The 22,500-nt window shown below is 30.5% G+C and overlaps 3 protein-coding genes and 1 long non-coding RNA gene across 19 annotated transcripts in view; 1 reads left to right on the forward strand and 3 right to left on the reverse strand.

Annotated features, from left to right (window-relative positions):
- LOC148679760 (uncharacterized) overlaps positions 1 to 2,421 on the reverse strand; it is a 4,085-nt gene extending 1,664 nt beyond the window's left edge. Inside the window, exons 1-2 of the long non-coding RNA XR_015945301.1 lie at positions 2,162 to 2,421; positions 1 to 2,097 (exon numbers count right to left, since the gene is read on the reverse strand). The exon at positions 1 to 2,097 is cut by the window's left edge and continues 1,664 nt beyond it. This is a non-coding gene — a long non-coding RNA (uncharacterized LOC148679760). The remainder of the gene's footprint in view (positions 2,098 to 2,161) is intronic.
- ankrd28a (ankyrin repeat domain 28a) overlaps positions 1 to 8,455 on the reverse strand; it is a 45,058-nt gene extending 36,603 nt beyond the window's left edge. For 2 of the 4 annotated variants that reach the window (XR_015516276.2, XM_087295161.2), the window contains exon 1: positions 8,178 to 8,455. Coding sequence is in view for 2 of the 4 variants with exons in the window: in XM_087295161.2 (XP_087151287.2) it covers positions 8,178 to 8,201 (24 nt within the window). In the remaining 2 variants the exon portion in view is untranslated. Of the gene's footprint in view, positions 1 to 3,148; positions 3,578 to 8,177 lie in introns of those variants that run through there. The other 2 variants (XR_015516275.2, XM_087295160.2) reach the window with 1 other exon arrangement.
- The window catches only part of dennd3a (DENN/MADD domain containing 3a), a 400,395-nt gene that overhangs the window by 334,568 nt on the left and 43,327 nt on the right, over positions 1 to 22,500 (forward strand). The window lies entirely within an intron of this gene.
- snx13 (sorting nexin 13) overlaps positions 18,990 to 22,500 on the reverse strand; it is a 53,212-nt gene continuing 49,701 nt past the window's right edge. For 5 of the 13 annotated variants that reach the window (XR_015945295.1, XR_015945291.1, XR_015945293.1 and 2 more), the window contains 4 exons: positions 21,856 to 21,924; positions 21,654 to 21,766; positions 19,592 to 20,474; positions 18,990 to 19,480 (listed from right to left, as the gene is read on the reverse strand). Coding sequence is in view for 4 of the 13 variants with exons in the window: in XM_087295172.2 (XP_087151298.1) it covers positions 20,242 to 20,474; positions 21,654 to 21,766; positions 21,856 to 21,924 (415 nt within the window). In the remaining 9 variants the exon portion in view is untranslated. Of the gene's footprint in view, positions 20,475 to 21,653; positions 21,767 to 21,855; positions 21,925 to 22,500 lie in introns of all 13 variants that reach the window. The other 8 variants (XR_015945296.1, XR_015945292.1, XR_015945294.1 and 5 more) reach the window with 2 other exon arrangements.

Genomic DNA, 22,500 nt, shown 5'->3' on the forward strand with positions numbered 1-22,500 from the left:
CTTGCCTAATTACCCTGATTTTACCCTAATTAACCTAGTTAAGCCTTTAAATGTCACTTTAAGCTGAATAGAAGTGTCTTGAAGAATATCTAGTCTAATATTATTGACTGTGATCATGGCAAAGATAAAGTAAATCAGTTATTAGAGATGAGTTATTAAGACTTATATGATTAGAAATGTGCTGAAAAAACAGAAATGGGTTAAAAAATAAACGGTGGCTAATAATTCTGGCTTCAACTGTATTTCTTAATGGATTTGTGTTGGCATACTATGGTAGAAACCCTGATGGCAGCTGACAGAGGGAGATGAGCATGTCTGTATTTGTCTTCAGATAATAACAAGAGCAGATCACGACATGCGCCTATTAAAGCCTCCAAGACATTCAGCTCTTCATTTTTTTAAAGATCATTGCTGATATCTGCTGTTTTACACACAGAGCATCAGCAGATCACCGTGGCTATTAATACTCCAATGCATTCTTGATTTTGTCATGGAATAAAATATTAATAATTGCAACTTCTCCACTGTCTAGTGCAAATATTTTTATATTTCTCAAAATTGCAAGTTGGAAATAAAACTGCAAATATGACTTTTTTTTTTTCCATCGGAAAAGTTTCATATCATATATCATATAGTCTCAAGCTTCCATTTATTCTCAGAATTTTTCTATTTATTTCTATTTCTATTTTAGAACATTTCTATTTATTTCTTAGAATGAGGAGTCGGGCATTTTAATCTTTTTCTCAGAATGTAGAGTGGCACATTTCTCTTTATTTCTTAGAATTGGGAACCTCATTTTTCTATTTAATTCTCTCAACTGACCCTCACATTTCCATTTATTTCTCTAAACGAGGAGTTGCAAAATCCGATTTTCTGAATCCGAATTCTCGCATTTCTATTTATTTCTCAAATGAAGAGCTGCACATTTCCATTTACTTCTCAGAATTGGGAACCTCACATTTCTATTTATTTCTCACAATTCTGAGTCTCGAATTTGTATTTTTTTGAAGTTGCACATTTCTATAATTCTTAGAATTGAGCCTCACATTTCTATTTTTTTTTTCAGAATAGAGTCTGACATTTCTATTTAATTCTCTGAATGAAGCCTCACACATCTCTATTTATTTCTCAGAATGAAGAGTCTGGCATTTAAATGTTTTCTAAGAATAAAGAGAGGCACATTTCTATTTATTTCTTAAAATTGGGAACCTCACATTTCTATTTAATTCTTTCAATTGATCCATATTTCTATTTATTTTTTCTAAATGAGGAGTCTCACATTTCTATTTATTTCTCTGAACGAAAAGCTGCAAAATTCTTTTCTTTTTCTTCAAAATTCTGAATCTCCCATTTCTATTTATTTCTCAATTCTGAATCTCACATCAAAAAAATTTTTTTCTCAGAATGAAAAGTTGCACATTTCTATTTCTCAGACTAGGAAATCTTACATTTTTATTTATTTATTTACATTTCTGTTTATTTATCAAAATTAAGTCTCACAATTAATTTTTTTTCTCAGATTATGACTTACATTTCTGTTATTTGTAAGAATGAAGAGCCGCACATTTCTATTTTCTTCTTAGAATTAGGAACCTCACATTTCTATTGAATTCTCTGAGTTGACCCTCACATTTCACTTTCTTTTTCAAAACGAATAGCCCACTTCTATTTATTTTTCTGAATGAAGAGGTGCGAAATTCTATTTATTTTTCAGAATTTTGAGTCTCCCATTTGTTTTTCTCAGAATGAAGTCGCACATTTCTATACAATTATCAGAATTGAGCCTCACATTTCTATTTTTATTTTCAGAATATGAGTCTGACATTTCTATTTAATTCTCTGAATGAAGCCTCACACATCTCTATTTATTTCTCAGAATGAAGAGTCTGGCATTTAAAAGTTTTCTCAGAATGAAGAGAGGCACATTTCTATTTATTTCTTAAAATTGGGAACCTCACATTTCTATTTAATTCTTTCAATTGAACCACATTTCTATTTATTTTTTCTAAACAAGTAGTCTCACATTTCTATTTATTTCTCTGAACGAAAAGCTGCAAAATTCTTTTCTTTTTCTTCAAAATTCTGAATCTCCCATTTCTATTTATTTCTCAGAATGAAGCATCACACATTTCTATTTATTTCTCAGAATGAAGCATCACACATTTCTATTTATTTCTCAGAATGAAGCATCACACATTTCTATTTATTTCTCAAAATTGAGTCTTACATTTAATTTTTTTTCTCAGAATAAGAGTCTTGCATATTTTTTCAGAATTAAGAGTCTCACATTTCTATTTTTTTTCTCAGAATGAAGCATCGCACATTTCTATTTATTTCTTAAAATTGAGTTACATTAAATTTTTTCTCAGAATATGAGTCTGACATTTCTTTTTATTTTGCAGAATGAAGCATCTCACATTTCTATTTATTTCTCAGAATGAAGCATCGCACATTTCTATTTATTTCTCAGAATGAAGCATCACACATTTCTATTTATTTCTCAGAATGAAGCATCACACATTTCTATTTATTTCTCAGAATGAAGCATCGCACATTTCTATTTATTTCTAAAAATTGAGTCTTACATTTAATTTTTTTTCTCAGAATAAGAGTCTTGCATATTTTTTCAGAATCAAGAGTCTCACATTTCTATTTTTTTTCTCAGAATGAAGTCACGCATTTCTATTTATTTCTTAAAATTGGAAACCTCACATTTCTATTTAATTCTCTGAACTGGCCCTCACATTTCTATTTATTTTTAAACAAAGAGTCTTGCATTTCTATTTATTTCTCAGAATGAAGCATCACACATTTCTATTTATTTTTTAAACAAAGAGTCTCGCATTTCTATTTCTTCTCAGAATGAAGACTCACACTTCTATTTCTCAGAAATATGAGTCTCACATTTGTCATGTGTTTTCCTTCACATTTCAGTCTTACATTTCTATTTTATCTCTCATAATTCTTCCACATTTCTATGGTATCTTAAAACTCTCTGTTTACATCTCGCACTTCAGTATTCTGCGAGGTATTTGAAAGAAATTAGTTTAGACTTTTTCTCAACCCAGATTAACAAGCCTGAATCATTAGAAACATGCATCATTTCTCAATAATGAACTCCGGCTTGCCTCAGAATCCTGCGCCTCACCTTGTCGTCCTGTGGGGGATTGTGGGAAATGTGGTCCGAGGTGTCTTTGGAATGCAGAGGGGAGGGTTCGTCATCTTCCACCTCCTCCAGGACCACGATACACACTCGACTCATGCGCTCCGACCGCATGGCTGACTCTCACACACATACAAAACAACCCCGACGTGCGCACGAGTGTGTGTGTGTGTGTGTGTTATTCCCTCTCGGTCTTCATGTCTGCTGGCTGTGTGTTCCGGTAGTAAATCCCTCCGCAGCTTTCATTCCTCAATGCAGGAACATCAGCAGTGCTGCAGTGAGGAGATGCACGCAGCGTACACACTCACACACACATACACACACACACACACACACACTCGCTCTGTGATCTGAGAGGACAATAGTGTGTGAGCTCCAGCCTGCTGAAACCTGCACTTTACACACACACACGCAGATCCAACCCCCACTGCAATAACACGCCAACCCTACTGCAGCAGAGAGAGAGAGAGAGAGAGAGAGAGAGAGAGTGAGAGTGAGGGAGACTGAGAGAGAACAGACTTACTCTGAATTCTAGAATGTTGTTACATATACTGTTTATTATTATTATTACTATTATTATTATTACTATTATTATTATCGTTATTATTATTTATCCTAAAATGTTGATTATTTAATATATTGTTTATTATTATTATTATTATTATTATTATTTATTTATTTATTTGTTCATTTATTATTATTATTATTATTTATTTATTTATGTGTTCATTTATTATTATTATTATTATTATTATTATTATTATTATTATTATTTATTTATTTATTTGTTCATTTATTATTATTATTATTATTATTTATTTGTTCATTTATTATTATTATTATTATTATTATTTATTTATTTGTTCATTTATTATTATTGTTATTTATTTATTTATTTGTTCATTTATTATTATTATTATTTATTTGTTCATTTATTATTATTATTAGTAGTAGTAATATTATTATTATTATCATTATTAGTATTGTTTTATCCTAAAATGTTGATTATTTAATATACTGTCTATTATTATTATTATTATTATTATTATTATTATTATCATTTTTATCATTATTAGTATTGTTTTATCCTAAAATGTTTGGTTATTAAATATACTGTTTATTATTATTATTATTATTATTATTTATTCACTTATTATAATTATTATTATTATTGTTATTATTATCATTTTAGTATTGTTTTATCCTAAAATGTTGATTGTTAAATATACTGTTTATTATTATTATTATTATTATTATTTATTCACTTATTATTATTATTATTATTATTATTATTATCATTTTAGTATTGTTTTATCCTAAAATGTTGATTGTTAAATATACTGTTTATTATTATTATTATTTTTATTATTGTATCCCAAATTTTTTGATGATTAAATATATTGTTTATTATATTTATTATTATTTTATCCTAAAATGTTGATTGTTAAATATACTGTTTATTATAATTATTATTGTTAATATTTTCATATTATTATTATTAATAATAGTATTATTATTATTATTTTATCCTAAAATGATGATTATTTAACATACTGTTTTTATTATTTTTATTATTATCATTATTATTATTATTATTATTATTTTTATTATTGTTGTTGTTGTTGTTGTATCCGAAAATGTTGATTGTTTAATACACTGTTTATTATTATTTTTATTGTTATTATTATTATTTTTCCCTAAAATGTTGATTATTTAATATATTGTTTATTATTTGTATTATTATTTTCTCCTAAAACGTTGATTGTTAAATATACTGTTTATTATTTACTATTCTAAATATTATTATTATTATTATTATTATTATTATTATTATTGTTGTTGTTGTTGTTGTTGTTTTATCCTAAAATGTTTGATTATTAAATATGTGGTTTATTATTTTTATTATTTTATATCCTAAAATGTTGATTGTTAAATACATTGTTTATTATTATTATTATTATTATTATTAATATTTTATCCTAAATTGTTGACTGTTAAAAACACAGTTTATTATTATTGTTTCATCTTAAAATGTTGACTGTATATGTTAAAAAGCCATGTTGCTTTGAACTGAACTGAAAGCCAGAGAGAAACTGAAAGAGAAAGAGACTGAAAGAAAGAAAGATTGAAAGAGAAAGAGAGAGACAGAGAGAGGGAGTGTTTAATAATGAGCTTCCAACAGCGGGAGGCTTTAAGAGCAGTGAAATATGATGCACAGAGAGCGGACGAGACAAACACAGTCAGGAACAGATCAAATTATTCTCTGTCAGGACGACGAACAAGGTCACTGTGTGGCTTTACACTTTCCAGACCACAGTTTCCCCAGAAGTGGATCTTTGGGGATCGAAATGGAATGTGCATTTTAAATAGGCGAACGTAAATATTTGATTAATGATTTGAGTTAAAACTGCTTTAAATAAACTTTCCACAAATATAACATTATATATGACTGCCATTCAATACAGTCAAGATAGCAAGAATAATAATAAACAGATGAATAAAATAACACATGCATGTAACAAGCAAAATATAAGTGAATATGTAAAAAAACAACCAACATAACAGCTATTACAATCACAACTATTACTGTTCTTACTGACAAGCAAACACTGAAACAACAGTGGAGCATGTTATGCCCTCATATAGATACAGTAGTGTGTGTGTGTGTGTGTGTGTGTGTGTTTCTATTTGTCTCCTATCTCTATTAGATTAGATAGGGTCTAATCTGTGACTCATCTTCATCATCTCATCACCCTCATCTTCCTCCAGTGCACAACAACAAACTGCTGACACACACACACACACACACAAACACACAAATGCACTTAAAGACATAAATGCACACAAACACACAACGCACACACACACACCGACACACTGCTGCAGCCAACCACAAATAAATAATAAATATAACAAACAACAAAAACAGAATCCACTTTTTAAAGCAGCCACCCACAACACCTGAGCCCACACAGACCAGCAGAGAACCTGGCAGACAATGGTTTCATCTAATGGTTTTATCAGACAGTATCAGCGGCGCAGCGATCCTGAACATCCGAGCGTGTCACAACAAGATACACACAAACAGATGTTCACCAAATCCCTCACTGAACGCTTCAGACCCTCAAAACCTGCTGAAGCATTAGAGCGGCTTCACCAGACACACACACCTGCTCACATCCGTCACCGACTGCACTGATCATCACCTCTGAGAAGACTTGACCTGCTCCAGAAGTGTAAAGCAGAACAGATGTTTTCTACCTTTGGGGGCGACATGGTGACTCAGTGGTTAGCACTGTAGCCTCACAGCAAGAAGATCGCTGGTTCGCGCCTCAGCTGGGTCAGTTGGCATTTCTGTGTGGAGTTTGCATGCTCTCCCTGTGTTGGTGTGGGTTTCCTCCTGGTGCTGCGGTTTCCCTAACAGTCCATATACATGCACTATAAGGGAATTGATGAACTAAATTGTTGTTAGTGTATGAGTGTTAGAGTGTATGGGTGTTTTCCAGTACTGGGTTGCAGCTGGAAGGTGATCTGCTGTGTAAAATATATGCTGGAATAGTTGCTGTTTCATTCTGCTGTGGCAACCCCTGACGAATAAAGGGACTAAGCCTAAGGAAAATGAAAGAATAACGTAAAATACCCTACAATACCAACCAAACATATAACACATATTACCAATTTCACAATTCACATATTCGTTAATAGATAAATATAAAAAGATAAATAAATAAATAAATAATGCGTGAACCAATTTTTTCAAAATATCTAAATATATATATATATATATATATATATATATATATATATATATATATATATATATATATATCTTTAAAAAAATATTACAAAAGCTATATATGTGTTTGTAATATTAATATTAATAATGATAATGATAATAATAAATAATAATAACAACAATAATAAAAATAATTATAATGATAAATATTAATAAATAATCAAGATAACAATAATAAATAATGATAATAATAACAATAAATAATAATAATAATAATAATAATAATATTAAAATATTAATAATAAAAATAAAAATAACAATAATAATAATAATAATAATAATAACCACAATTATAATAAAAAATGATAAATAAAAATAAAAATAATAATAAATACATGATGTATAGATTTTAAAATAATTTCATGTCAAATATTTATGTATCAATAATATATTAATTAATTATTCCACCAATCATAAAAAAGTTTTCAACTTTGATAATAATATAAAATTATGAACATGAATTTTAAAAATACATTTATTAATAAATATATTAAATAATCATCAATAAAAATATTTTGTGTCCACCAAATCTGCTTATCAAAATGATTTCTGATTGATCATGGTACACTGAATTCCAGGACTAAATTACTATTTAAAAGAACATTCAAAAAGAAAAGCAACATATATATATATATATATATATATATATATATATATATATATATATATATATATATATATATATATATATATATGTATGTATGTATGTATGTTTAGTCCTGGAATTCAGACAGACAGACAGACAGACAGACAGACAGACATTTTCTGAGATAACTTTTATAAATCCCGGGTTGTGTAATTTTGTTACTTAAAACGGGGGAAAGTACAAAAAACGGCTAAATTAAGCATAAAGAAAACATTAAAAAAAAGAACCACACAAACGTGCACATAATAAAAGTCCCAAAATAATAAGTAAATGTCTTTGCTTTTGTCATATGAACCTCATTTACGCACATTATTTTACCTAAAAATGGGAAATGGCCACGAAAAGAGCTAAATAAACTTTTTAAAAATTATAATTAAATAAATAATACATATTACAAACATCATCCAAACAAACATGCAAACAATAAAAGTCCTCCTGACTGCTATTTAATTTATAAACAGCTAAATCTAATAATTAACGTATTACCAGAGAGAACCGAGAACACACGTGCTGTGTGTTTGTATATATGTATCTGTGTGTGACAGGTGTGCACAGGTAAACTGATCACAGACCTGTTCTCTGATGCGCAGCGCCATCTTTTTTCCTCCTTCAGGGAACTCATGCGGAACTGAAGCCACTAAACTGCCGCAAAGGTCCGACAGCAAAGACTCAAAGTCCTGCTTTACATGTCGATGTTTGGTTGGGCTTGAGTTGCCTCTGCTCGTCCTGAAATAGACAAACAACTGCAAAAATATCCAACAACTGAGGCACAAAGGCTGAAGTTTACTGTTCTAGAGCCTCCACTCTGAGGGAAAGCGGCTCTCACTGCAGTTACAGCGCTGACACCGATAGAGGGCGCCGATGGAAAAGCACCATGGATATCTATGGAGAAGCACAAGTTAATCGCATGGAAATTATTTTTAAACCTGTTATTTTTTATTCTTGTCATTAAATTAAATGTTTTAAATGTATAAGTAAAAAAGTTACTTTTTAAAAAATTAATTAATGGTTGTTAATCAAGTATTAAAACCTACAAATGCAAAACTAAATCAAATGTTTTGTTATTATCAAGTATTAAATGTACGAAATGTAAATATAAATGTACACCAGTGTTGGGGTGTTACATGTAACGGATTTAATTACGAAATAAAAGTAACAATAATGTGTTACAGTTACTGAGAAAAAAAATGTGTAATTAAATTAGTTACTTGTGAAAATGTTAAAGATTACAAAGGGGGTTACATCTCAAAATATCCTTAAGAAATCTGGGATATGTTGAATAATATTCATCTGTTGCTTTGATATGTTTTTGATATGCATGACATACACATTAAATGCACTATATAAATACACATTACTTACTATTACTGATATTTATTATTTAACAAAAACTTTCACATTTTACATTTTAACACGAAAAAAAAGTTGACTTCTTAAGCATTTATAGATATACAAAGTACAAATGTATAGCAGTGCACCATTAAATTCATTATTTACATTAATGTTGAATTAATTAATGTTGGTGTATCACAAATTAAGATTAAATTGCATGGAAATTTTTTTAACCTGTATAAGTTAAATAAGAAGTGAACTAAATTTATTTATTTAAATTGATTAATGGTCATTAGTCCAGTATTAAATGTACAAATGCAAAACTAAATAAAATATATTATTATTAATATTATTATTATTAGTCCAGTATTAAATGTACAAATGCAAAACTAAATAAAATATATTATTATTAATATTATTATTATTAGTCTAGTATTAAATGTACAAATGCAAAACTAAATAAAAAATATTAATATTATTAATATTATTATTATTATTAGTCCAGTATTAAATGTACAAATGCAAAACTAAATAAAATATATTATTATTAATATTATTATTAGTCAAGTATTAAATGTACAAATGCAAAACTAAATAAAATATATTATTATTAATATTATTATTATTATCAGTCAAGTATTAAATGTACAAATGCAAAACTAAATAAAATATATTATTAATATTATTATTATTATTATTATTCAAGTATTAAATTTACAAATGCAAAACTAAATAAAATATATTATTATTATTATTATTCAAGTATTAAATTTACAAATGCAAAACTAAATAAAATATATTATTATTATTTATATTATTATTATTATTATTATTATTAGTCAAGTAATAAATGTACAAATGCAAAACTAAATAAAATATTTTATTAATATTATTATTATTATTAGTCTAGTATTAAATGTACAAATGCAAAACTAAATTAAAAATATTATTATTATTATTATTATTATTATTATTAGTCAAGTATTAAATTTACAAAATGTAAAAAAAAAAAATTATGTAGAAATTGATGTACTTTATGCAAAATAAGAATTTTAACAAACAAATTGTAATTTATTTTGATCATTTTATGATGATTTCTTCTCATGATTAGTTTATATATGATTTATATGATGATTCATATATTTTTCTTTTATTTACCATTATTTAAGATTAATATATAAGCAAAACAAATCCTGTTATTATTACTAATATTTATTATTTCACAAAAACATTTCACATTTTCACAAAAGTTGACTGCTTAGGCATTCATGATTTACATTAAAGTTAAATTAATTAATGGGTGACACGGTGGCTCAGTGTTTTTAATGTTTGTCACGTTTATGTATTAGAAAATAAGCTGTACCATGAATATGTATTCATTCAAGTCACATAATATAAGTGCAAATTACAAATTTTATGTCTCCCCTGTTACTAATGTTAATCAAAATTAAAATATTCTAGGACTACCGAGGATTTTCGCGGGTCAAACGTTTGACTCAATCCGGAAGTAGATCCAGAGTGGCCGCTCTACTCTATTGATTCGTCTGAAAATATCTATGCCTGACACTCCACAACAAAGCCTCAGCGATAATCCATATTAATGTAATACTGATTTATTTAATCTTTTAATTTTAATATAATAATAATATAAATAATAATAATAATAATAATTATTTGTATCTTAATAACCTAAATTTAATCAGCAGTTTCAAATACATATTTGGTTGTATATATATATGAAACGGAAATATTTACTCATTATTTTCGTAATCAAATCAAAACAATAAAAGGGATTTGATTTGAAAATAGGAAAATATTAAGTTAATATTTCGGTTTTAATCTGATTTTCTTTTTTAAATATTAACCAAATATGTAACGAAATTAAACAAAATTTATTATAATTATATATATATATATATATATATATATATATATATATATATATATATATATATATATATATACATTATTATTATTATTAATATTTAGAAGTAGCAAAGTAGTAAAGTAAATGAATAATATTTTAGTTTAGGATTAGTTTTCCAATCAGTATTTAGTGAATATAGTTAAAATGTCGCCAATGTTACCTGTTCAGACCTAAAGTGGTGATGAGGTCTTAAAATGCATGGAGTTTTTAAAAAGTCATTTTTTAAAAAGTTTGACAAAATGTTACTCTATGATTGCTCTATATATAGCCTGTTGAAGCAGTTCAGAAAAACAACAGTAAACTCACTGTCGTGAATGTGGAAATCCTCCGTCATGTGATTCATGTGGAGGTCAGAGGTCAGTAATCAGGCAGATGGTCGTTTCTGTTTCTGGACTCAGAAAAGGAAAGTTTCCTCTTGAGCAGATATAAATACTCGAGCTCTGTGTGTATTAATAGCAGAAGTGTCACTGAGTCACTCTGACCTTTAGATGCTCTCTCACTACCTCACATTTGTCCTAAAAGTCCGTCCTGAAAACGTCAAGAAGGGATACAGCTGTAAAATGCTATGACAGACCACGGTCGGTGAGGGATATGGGTCAATAAATCTTTTGGTCATTGGATTTTCATTTTAGAAACGGATATTGAAAAACGAAATATGAAAACGAAATATTTTCATGGTGAAAAACGAAAAATCTAAATTAAAAAATGATTTGATTTTCATTTTTTAAAATTTTGAATAACAAATAAAATCACCAAAAAACAAACAAATAAAGTCTCATACATTTTCTTGTCGGCTTAATCCCTTTATTAATCCGGGGTCGCCACAGAGGAATGAACCGCCAACTTATCCAGCAAGTTATATATATATATATATATATATATATATAAAAATAAATATATATAAATAAATATAAATATATATAAATAAATATATATATAAATATATATAAATAAATATAAATATATATAAATAAATATATATATAAATATATATAAATAAATATAAATATATATAAATAAATTATATATATATATATATATATATATATATATAAATAAATAAATATATATATATATAAATATATATAAATAAATAAATATATATATATAAATAAATAAATTATATATATATATATATATATATATAAATAAATAAATTATATATATATATATATATATATATATATATATATATATATATATATATATGTGTGTGTGTGTGTGTGTGTGTGTGTGATCATAAGTTATATTATGCAATAGAATAGGCAGTATTTGGGGTGAAGACACACACAACGGCGGTCTTAAAGCTCAATATCAACCGCAGCAAAGTTTTAATTATGTTGTCATGAATAATGTTTATTTTGATTTCGAAATTTTACTGGGGAGAAATGACTTGTTGAAAAGTGCGCAATGATTCAAAACGAATGTCCAATGTTACTGTCACTCTTGAAGTGGACGTGATTTTAACAATAAACTTTTATTTCAGAAAAATGTGTACATAAATACATACATTTTCTGTTCAGCTTAGTCCCTTTAATAATCAGGGGACGCCACAGTGGAATGAACCGCCAACTTATCCAGCATATGTTTTACACAGCGGTGAATGCCCTTCCAACTGCAACCCATCAATTCACCGCATGTCATTAGACTGTGGGGGAAACCGGAGCACTTGGATGAAACCCATGCTAACACAGGGAGAACATGCAAACTCCACACAGAAACGCCAACTGACCCAGCCGAGGCTTGAACCAGCCACCTTCTTGCTGTGAGGCGACAGCACTACCTACTGTGCCACCCCCTAATAATTAATAGTCATTTAAAAACAACAGCCACGTGGTCTTTAGCGCCATCTAGTGCAAAAACACCCTCGATGAACTGTGTGGGTGTGAATGCAAGAGTGTCTAGATGTTTCCCAGTACTGGGTTGCAGCTGAAAGGGCATCAGCCGCGTAAAACATACAGTATGCTAAATAAGTTGGCGGTTCATTCCACTGTGGCGACCTCAGATTAAATAAGAGACTAAGCCGAAGGAAAAGGAATGAATGAATGGCTCAGTCTCTGATTTGTAGGAATGCAACACAAGCGAACAAAAACAAACACACAGCTCTTAGTTTTTGCTTTATTATTGATCTCTCAGTCGTCATTCACCCTCGTCCAGTAACGACAGCGCTGTGAATGGGGCAGTGAGTTGGAGTTAATTTTTATTAGTGTTATACTGAGTAAAGCTGCTCAAAAAAAATGAACGTTCGTTTCAGAAGCATGATGCAAACGCTCTACTCCGATTAGAGTCCGTCGTTTTTTTCTTCTTCAGTCTGTTAAAATGACCACCACATTCAAATCCCAAGAAACATACGAAAATATAAACGACAGCACATTTAGGCACACCGCTGACATACTATACACCAATATGCACAGTTCAGAGATTCACACATACGGGGATTCAGAACGCAAATAATTATAATAATAATCTGAAATCAGACCCAATCCTATCAACCGTTCAGTGAATTTAAAGGGAAGGTTGCTCTAGTGTGGCTCGACCAATCAGAGCAGACTTCAGCTCTGAGTGACAGCCAATCACAGCAGAGAGAGACCACAAACAGGCCAATCAGAGGAGTAAAATTGTGATGCTGGCCAATCACAGCTGACTGTAGTAGTAGTAGTAATAATAATAAGAGCAACTCAGCCAATGTTCAGTGAGGAGTTTAAGTGCTGTCTTTATTTTAATGCGTACAGTTATTTATCGTCTATTTGCATTATTATTATATTTGCTGATTTAAATCAGATCTCAAGACTTAATTCAATGAAACCTGTAATTAAAGAAGGTTTATCAGGTCATATTTCACTCCAAAGAGTGTTAATTTGCATAATTTATTGATATTATTTCCCCTCAATTATCATTATAGTTTAATTCTTAATAAGAAACGTGTTCATTTTTATTTGTTTAATATTTCGCTCAATAAATATAAAGAAATATAGAAGAATTTGATTAATCGATGCACTATTATTATTATTATTATTTATTTTTACTTTGAGGTGAAATATGACGTGCTGATTTTTTGGCAAAAAGCTGTGTGACTGCACTGTAACAATACGAGTTTCTTGTCTTGTTTTCTAGGAGAAATATCAAAACATTTCTAAATTAATATTATTGTACGTGAGAAGCTACACGACAATGAGTTTTACGCTTAAACCAAGAGAAATATCTGCTAATAGGGGTCAGAAATATAAAATTAGCATATTTTTCTTGTTTTAAGCATTTTAATTTTAAAGAAGAGGATTCAGAACGCAAAAATGTATAAGAATAATCTGAAATCAGATGCAATCATATTAACCGTTCAGTGAATTTAAAGGGAAGGTTGCTCTAGTGTGACTCAACCAATCAGAGCAGACTTCAGCTCTGAGTGACAGCCAGCAGAGACCACAAACAGGCCAATCAGAGGAGTAAAATTGTGATGCTGGCCAATCACAGCTGACTGTAATAATAATAATAATATTAATAATAATAATAATAATAATAAGAGCAACTCAGCCAATGTTCAGTGAGGAGTTTAAGTGCTGTCTTTATTTTAATGCGTACAGTTATTTATCATCTATATGCATTATTATTTATTTTTGTGATGATCTCAATCAGGTCTCAAGAATTAATGTAATGAAACCTGAAATTAGAGAACATTTATCAGGTCATATTTCACTCCAAAGATAAAAAATGTGCATAAATGATTGATATAATTCCCCCTTAATTATCATCACGGCCCAATTCTCAATAAGAAGTGTGTTTATTTTTATTTGTTTAATACTGTGCTTAATAAATATGTATTTTTATTTGTTGATATTCAGATGTTATTTACATGACACACATTAGGAGAGGAAAGTTTGATTAATCGATGCACTAAAAGGATTTATTTTCTTCATGAAAAATCATTTATTGTTATTTTGAGGTGAAATATGACGCGTGGATTTTTTGGCAAAATGCTGTGACTGAAGTGTAAAGTTACAGGACAAATATCGAAACATTTCCATGTCATATTATTGTACGCGAGAAGCAAAATGATATTGAGTTTTATGCTTAAACCAAGAGAAATATCTGCAAATGGATGTCTGCAATATAAAGCTAATTGATAACACTTTCTAATAACCACACATTATAAATCATTTATTAAGCATTAGCATCTACTGAATTCATTATCTGTTGAGCATTAACTCTACATTAATAAGCGTTAGTAAGCAGTTTATAACTGCAGCTACAAATGCTGTATTCTTGACTTATAAGCTCCTATATAATGTGTTTAATAATTGTATTTTCATGCTTAGTCAATGATTGATTTTTCATTACTAAATTAAGTATTGCATTATTATTAACAAACCATTTGTATTTTAGAGTAGTTGAGGGTTTTAGGATCATTCAGAATGAGTTAATAAATGGTTAATAAACTATTGAAATCAAAAGTTATGTCTATTTATTCAGGCATACACTAATAGTTAACTAATATGTTAATAAATGCTTTATTACCTCAACTTCATGCAATTTTGTGACCTAATCTAAAGTGAGTACTATTTATGCTTTATAAATCCCTTATAAATAACAAATAAAGGCTGAGAATCAAATGAACAATAATCTTTACAATCTTATCTTTAAACACTGCCAAATAACAGGAGTGTCAAAATACAAAACTGGATAAAACAACAACAACAATATAATAAATTAACACTATAATAAGATGCAATGTTTAAACTCTACAGTGGTTTTATTTTAGATCAGGTTGCAGATTTATTTTTCATCTGAAGTGCAGTTTCATTTGTGCATCTTTAAATGAATAGGAATGAATAATGCCATTTTTCCTGTTTTGAATATAACTGAGCCTTTATTTGTCATTTATAAAGGATTTATAAAGCATAAATAGTCCTCACTTTAGATTAGGTCACAAAACTAGATGAAGTTGAGTTATTAAAGCATTTATTAACACACATAACCATTAATATATGCCTAAATAAAAAGACACAAACGTTGATTTCAATAGTTCTGAAAACTCATTCTGAATGATCCTAAAACCCTCAACTACTCTTAAATACAACTGCTTTGTAAATAATGCGATACTTAATTTAGTGATGAAAAATAAACAATTTACAAAGTATGAAAGTACAATTATTAAGCACATTTTAAAAATGTTTGTAAGTCAAGAATACAGCATTTGTAGCTGCAGTTATAAACTGCTTACTAACGCTTATTAATGTAGAGTTAATGCTCAACACACTAAATGCTAATGCTTAATAAATGATTTATAGTGTGTAGTAATTATAAAGTGTATCCAGCTAATTTAGAGTAGAAATTAGCACATTTTTCTTGCTTTCAGCATCTTGCTTGCATCTTATCTAGAAATCAAGACATTTTTGGTTTCTTAAAGGGACAGTTCACCCAAAAATTCTAATTTGCTCTTCCCTCCAGTGAATCTAAACAATTTGAGTTTCGTTTTAATTGAAGAACACAAAAGAAGATATTTTGAAGAATGTTGGAAAATTTACTTCCACAGTAAGAACAAATAAATTACTACAGAAGTTATTCACTAGTGGTCACCAACATAATTAATTTTAGATATATTTTTGTGTGTGTAAGTTGTTAACAGAGGAAAGAAAGTTGTGCATATTTAAAACAAGGTAAATATTTACATTTCTGGGTGAACTATTGAAGTGATTGTATCTTATTTTAAGAAAACTATCCCTGTAAGTAATTGTATCTTATGTTTCTTTATATATTTGCTCTAGAAAGCAAAACGAAATGCTAATTAGGAAAAACCTCATTAGTAGCAGCGTGTCGAGTGTTTGGGACCTGTGTGCTTTAGCGGCTGTCGACCTCTGACCTCTAAATCTGCATGTTTTGAGCTTCGATTCACCTACAATGTGCTTTCACTCGTTCCTAAAAGCCAAAGAAATCCACGAAAAACGGCAGGAGTGAGGAAACATTAAAAACAACGTTAAAGACGTCCCCGACACACAGCATAAAAGCCAGACTTATAAAACAAGTCCTTTAAAAGAAGCCATTTACAGACAACGGAATGTTTTCGGTGGTTTTGGATTCGCTTCTGAAATTCCTCACTCAGATATATTTGGAAACTATCATCATCATCATCATCATCATCCCATATACGATTATTATTGAACATGCATTAAAGAAACGTATTGCACAAACAAAATAACAAAAATCAGATTTGGACAGTTCATTTCTCCTTTACGCGTGTGCAAATGAGAATGAGGGTGCGCGTGAGTATTTGTGTTTGTGTGTGTGTGTGTGTTTGTGTGTATATATATATATATATATATATATATATATATATATATATATATATATACATACACACACACACACACACACACACACATTTATACGCACTCATAGACTTGCATACATAAACACCCACATATATACACTGTGTAGTATACACACGTGTGAGTGTTTATGTATGTGTGTCTCTGAGTGCATGTAAATATGTGTATGTAAATATATATTTATATGTTTGTGTGCACTTGTGTGTATATGAGTGTGTGTTTGTGTGTGAATGAGTGTACTGTATGTGGGTGCATGTTTTTGTGTATATACTGTATGTGTGTGCGTATGAGTTTGTATATGTGCTTGCATGTGTATGTGTGTGTGCGTGTATGTATGTGTCTATGAGTGCGTTTATATATGTGTATGTGTGTGTGCGTGTATGTATGTGTCTATGAGTGCGTTTATATATGTGTATGTGTGTGTGTGTGTGTATATATACACACACACAAACACATGTTTGTATGTGTGTATATGGTTTGTGTGTGTGCATGTTTATATATATGTTTGTGCAAGTTTGTATGTATATATATATGTGTGTGTATTTGTATGTGTTTGTATATATACATGTGTGTGTGTGTTTGTGTATGTATGTGTGTACGTTTTTTGTGTATATACTGTATGTGTGTGTGTGTGCTTGTTTGTCTGACTGTGTATATGTGTGTTTTTTTGTGTGTGTGCATGTTTGTATGTATATGCGCGTGTTTATATGAGTGTGTGTGCATATTTGTTTGTGTATATATGTAAGTGTGTATTTGTATATGTGTGTGTGAGATTGTACGTTAGTGTGTGAGGGGAAAGCTACGTCTACAACACGCGTCTCTCAGTCGTGTATTTAAGGCTGAATCTACACACTGAAACAGTCTTCGGCATGGGACAGTTGCAGTGTAGTGCTACACTTGCTTTTCTAAAATAAAGTACTTATAAAAACAACAACACACACACACATGTACACAACCCTCAAATGGACCGATCTATAAAAACAGGACTCACACAAACATGGACAGGTACATTCGTTAAAGCATTGCTCCGTCCTCTACACTGAACGTCCTGCACATCAACTCCACCTGATATGTTCGAGGGGTTTAGATCGTGATTACAGCATGAGCTTAAATATTAGATGCAAAAGGCTAATTAGGCGGGACCCATTTTAAACCACACCCACTTCAAGCAACCAGATTGGTTGGCAGGATTAAAATACACCATATTCCGTTTCAGTGCCACAAATCTTCTGATTCTAAAACAAAACAAAACAAAAAACAGCCGCATCTTATCTTCATACGGTTCTGCTTGTAATGAGTGTGTCAACGGGACAATTCACCCGAAAATACAATTTCAGTCATCATTTAAATCACCCGAGCTACTTTATTCTGTCAAACCCAAAAGATGGAAAACGTTAGAAACCGGTAACCACTGACTTCTGTACTATAAAAGTCAATAGTTACAAGTTTCCAACATTTTTCAAAGTATCTTCTTCTATGTTTAACAGAATAATGTTGGAAACCGGTAACCATTGACTTCTGTAGTATTTTCTTTTACTATGAAAGTCGATGGTTACAGGTTTACAACATTTTTCAAAGTATCTTCTTTTGTGTTTAACAGAATAATGTTGGAAACTGATGACCATTGACTTCTGTAGTTTTTTTTCTGTGTAAGTCAATGGTTACAGGTTTGCAACATTTTTCAAATTTTTTTTTTCTTTTTAACAGAATAATGCTGGAAACCGGTAACCACTGACTCCTGTAGTATTTCCTTTTACTACAAAAGTCAATGGTTACAGGTTTTCAACATTTTTTAAAGTATCTTCTTTTGTGTTTACCAGATTAATGTTGGAAACCGGTAACCATTGTCTTCCATAGTAAAAAAAAAAAATACTACAGAAGTCAATGGTTACCGGTTTGCACCATTTTTCAAAGTAATTTATTTTGTGCTTAACAGAATAAAATTGGAAACTGGTAACCTTTGTCTTCTTTAGTATTTTTTTTTCTATGCAAGTCAATGGTTACAGGTTTTCAACATTTTTCAAAGTATCATCTTTTGTGTTTACCAGAGCAATGTTAGAAACTTGTAACTATTGTCTTCCATAGTAAAAAAAAATACTACAGAAGTTAGCGGTTACTGGTTTGCAGAATTTTTCAAAGTATCTTATTTTGTGTTTAATAGGATAATGTTGGAAAGCAGTAACCATTGACTTCTGTAGTGTTTTTTTTTTTACTCTGAAAGTCAATAGTTACAGGTTTCCAACATTTTTCAAAACATTTTTTGTGTTAACAGAATAATGTTGGAAACCGGTAACCACTGACTTCTGTTGTATTTTCTTTTACTATGAAAGTCAATGGTTACAGGTTTTCAACATTTTTCAAAGTATCTTATTTTATGTTTAACAGAATATTGTTGGAAAGCGGTAACCATTGATGTCTGTAGTGTTTTTTTTTACTATGAAAGTCAATGTTACAGGGTTTTAACATTTTTAAAAGTATCTTATTTTGTGTTAAACAGAGAAATGTTGGAAACTTGTAAAAATAAAACACTACAGAAGTCAATGGTTACAGGTTTCCAACATTTTTCAAAGTATCCTTTTTAGTGTTCAACAGAAGAAACTCATAAACCTTTATACTCACTTGAGGGTGAATAAATAGTGACTAAATATTCATTTTTGTGTGAACTGCCCCTTTAAGGTGCATAGGTTGATTCGGTCCGATTTTCCTTCGCCATACAGTATTGACGATGATAAGCGACCGCTGCCAAACACAAAATAAAAATAACCCAAAGTAAATTGTATATACCTACACAGTGTCATCCAAAAACATCAGCTCAGTAATGCAAACGGAAACGCTCGGTGCTCAGTCTCTCGTAGTGTCTGCGAGCGCTTCTGGATGATCAGTGACTCCTCTATGCTACGGCCGTGTACAGTACAGTACAGTGCTGGAAGGAGAGCAGCAGGAGGCACTGAGAGATAAAGAGAGGCATGTTTTGAGTGGAGATCCTCCATTGGGGCTCCGCACGTGTCTCTGATTTCTGCTCTCCCTCTGCGTTTGGGCGGGAGGAGCGTCCGGCTGTCACCTCTTCTGCAAGCTGCGTAATTTGTGTGAATATTTGAGCACCCGCGGCGAGCGCGAGTGGAGCTTCTCGAAGAGCTCGGGAAACTTGTACTGAGGGAACAGCGTCTCCAGGAAGCCCTCCAGAAAGACGTAGACCAGACGGCGGTTCAGCGGCTGGTGCTGGAACATCTCGAACACACGCAGGATGCCTTTACGAGTGGTGTCTGCGCCGATGATGTGCTTCAACTCATCTGGAAACAGGAGAAATTACCAGAGTCGTGAGTTTTTTACAATGATAAATTATTCAGATTTAGAGAAAAATGACTGTAATGTCTTAATGCTGAGCTGATTAGGTAATAGAGGGTTCATTTTGTTATATGACCAGATGAGGACTCGATGCAGACGAATAGTTTCAACTGATTTCCTGTTTGCTTTGTATTGTGGGCGTTCCGTATAGCTCGGTTGCGCAATTCTGATTGGTCACAACAAAAGTGTGCTCACTCAATTGGCTAGTAAGTCTGTCACACACAGACAGCAGTCTTGCATTTGCTCTGGGCGGGGGAGATTAAACAATACATACATATTTCTTAATCGCAGCTTATTTACAGTGGCGATTCGATTTCAATTATTTGTACAGCCCTACACTGAACACTAGAGTAACGATGCTGAAGATTTTGCACACGAATAACATACCTTTTAATGCATATTAAAATTAAAAATAAAAGTAATTTTAACTTTTAATAAAACAGTATTAGTTATTATTGTATTTTTAATCAACTAAATGAATATTTCAATCTCTATGAATTTAAAATGCGTGCAAAAATTAAACCCTAGAAATCATGTAAGCAGCTATTGTCTTCCATAGTAAATGATATATACTACAGAAGTCAATGGTTACCGGTTTGCAGTATTTTTCAAAGTATCTTTTTTTTTTGTTTAACAGAATAATGTTGGAAAGCGGTAACCACCAACTTCTGTTGTATTTTCTTTTACTATGAAAGTCAGTGATTACAGGTTTCCAACATTTTTTAAAGTATCTTCTTTTGTGTTTAACAGAATAAAATTGGAAACCGGTAACCATTGACTTCTGTAGTATTTTTTCTTACCATAAACAGTCAATGGTTACAGGATTACAACATTTTTCAAAAAGTATCTTCTTTTGTGTTTAACAGAATAAAATTGGAAACCGGTAACCATTGACTTCTGTAGTATTTTTTCTTTCTTTAAACAGTCAATGGTTACAGGTTTCCAACAATTTTTAAAATATCCTTTGTGTTTAACAGAATGATGTTGGAAACCGGTAACCATTGACTTCTGTAGTATTTTTTTTTTTTATATTTTAATAAATATTTTTACTATCACCGATGCTGAAAGTGCACAAAAACAGCATATTCTGTGCTACAGACTCGTGCTGAAGTGTGTATGTGTACCTGGCATGATTCCCAGGAGTGTGGTTTTGGCAGCGACCCGTGTCCTCATGCGCAGGTTTTTGTCTCTGCGGGGTGGCGTCTCGGCCAGGATCCCGTTCGGCCAATAAGAGTCTCTGCAGAGTCAAAAAAACACCAATCAGAAGACAAAACAGAGCCACAAACATTTCAGACCAGACAACAAACGCATGTGTGAAACCCTCACCTGAATCTCTTCACGTAATCAGACACCTGCTCAGGAGACGTCATGTTGTCCACGTGATCTACGATTTTCCTGCCATGAGACGAAATACATGCTCATTATTCAATTATTTACTTTTCAGATTCCTTCTTTATAAGGTATTTAAATTACTAAGGGTTTATGAATGACAAAGCTATTTCAAATAAACACTAAAATACATACAGGTGTTAATAAATCAGTTAAAAACACATCTAAATGAAACACATAGCTTATTCAAAATAAACAGTGTTGTTCATTAAAATATGACAAGGCATGATGATTGTTCTGTACATTTATCTTTTTAAATATCTATTTGTTTGTCTTTTATGACCTAAAATAACTGAGATTAGATTTGAAATGAGTACCAATATTGATCTTGTTCATGTATGTGTATTTGTCTATGAATGTATTTATGCATGTGTGTATATGAATGCATGTGTATTTATGCATGCATGTGTGTATGAATGCTTTTGTGTGTGTATTTGAATGCATGTATGTGTATTTGTCTATGAATGTATTTATGTATGTGTGTGTATATGAATGCATGTGTATTCATGCATGCATGTGTGTATGAATGCTTTTGTGTGTGTATTTGAATGCATGTGTGTGTATTTGTCTATGAATGTATTT

The sequence above is a fragment of the Danio rerio genome, chromosome 19 (assembly GCF_052040795.2).
Source record: "Danio rerio strain M-AB ecotype USA chromosome 19, GRCz13ab, whole genome shotgun sequence".
Classification (NCBI taxonomy): domain Eukaryota; kingdom Metazoa; phylum Chordata; class Actinopteri; order Cypriniformes; family Danionidae; genus Danio; species Danio rerio.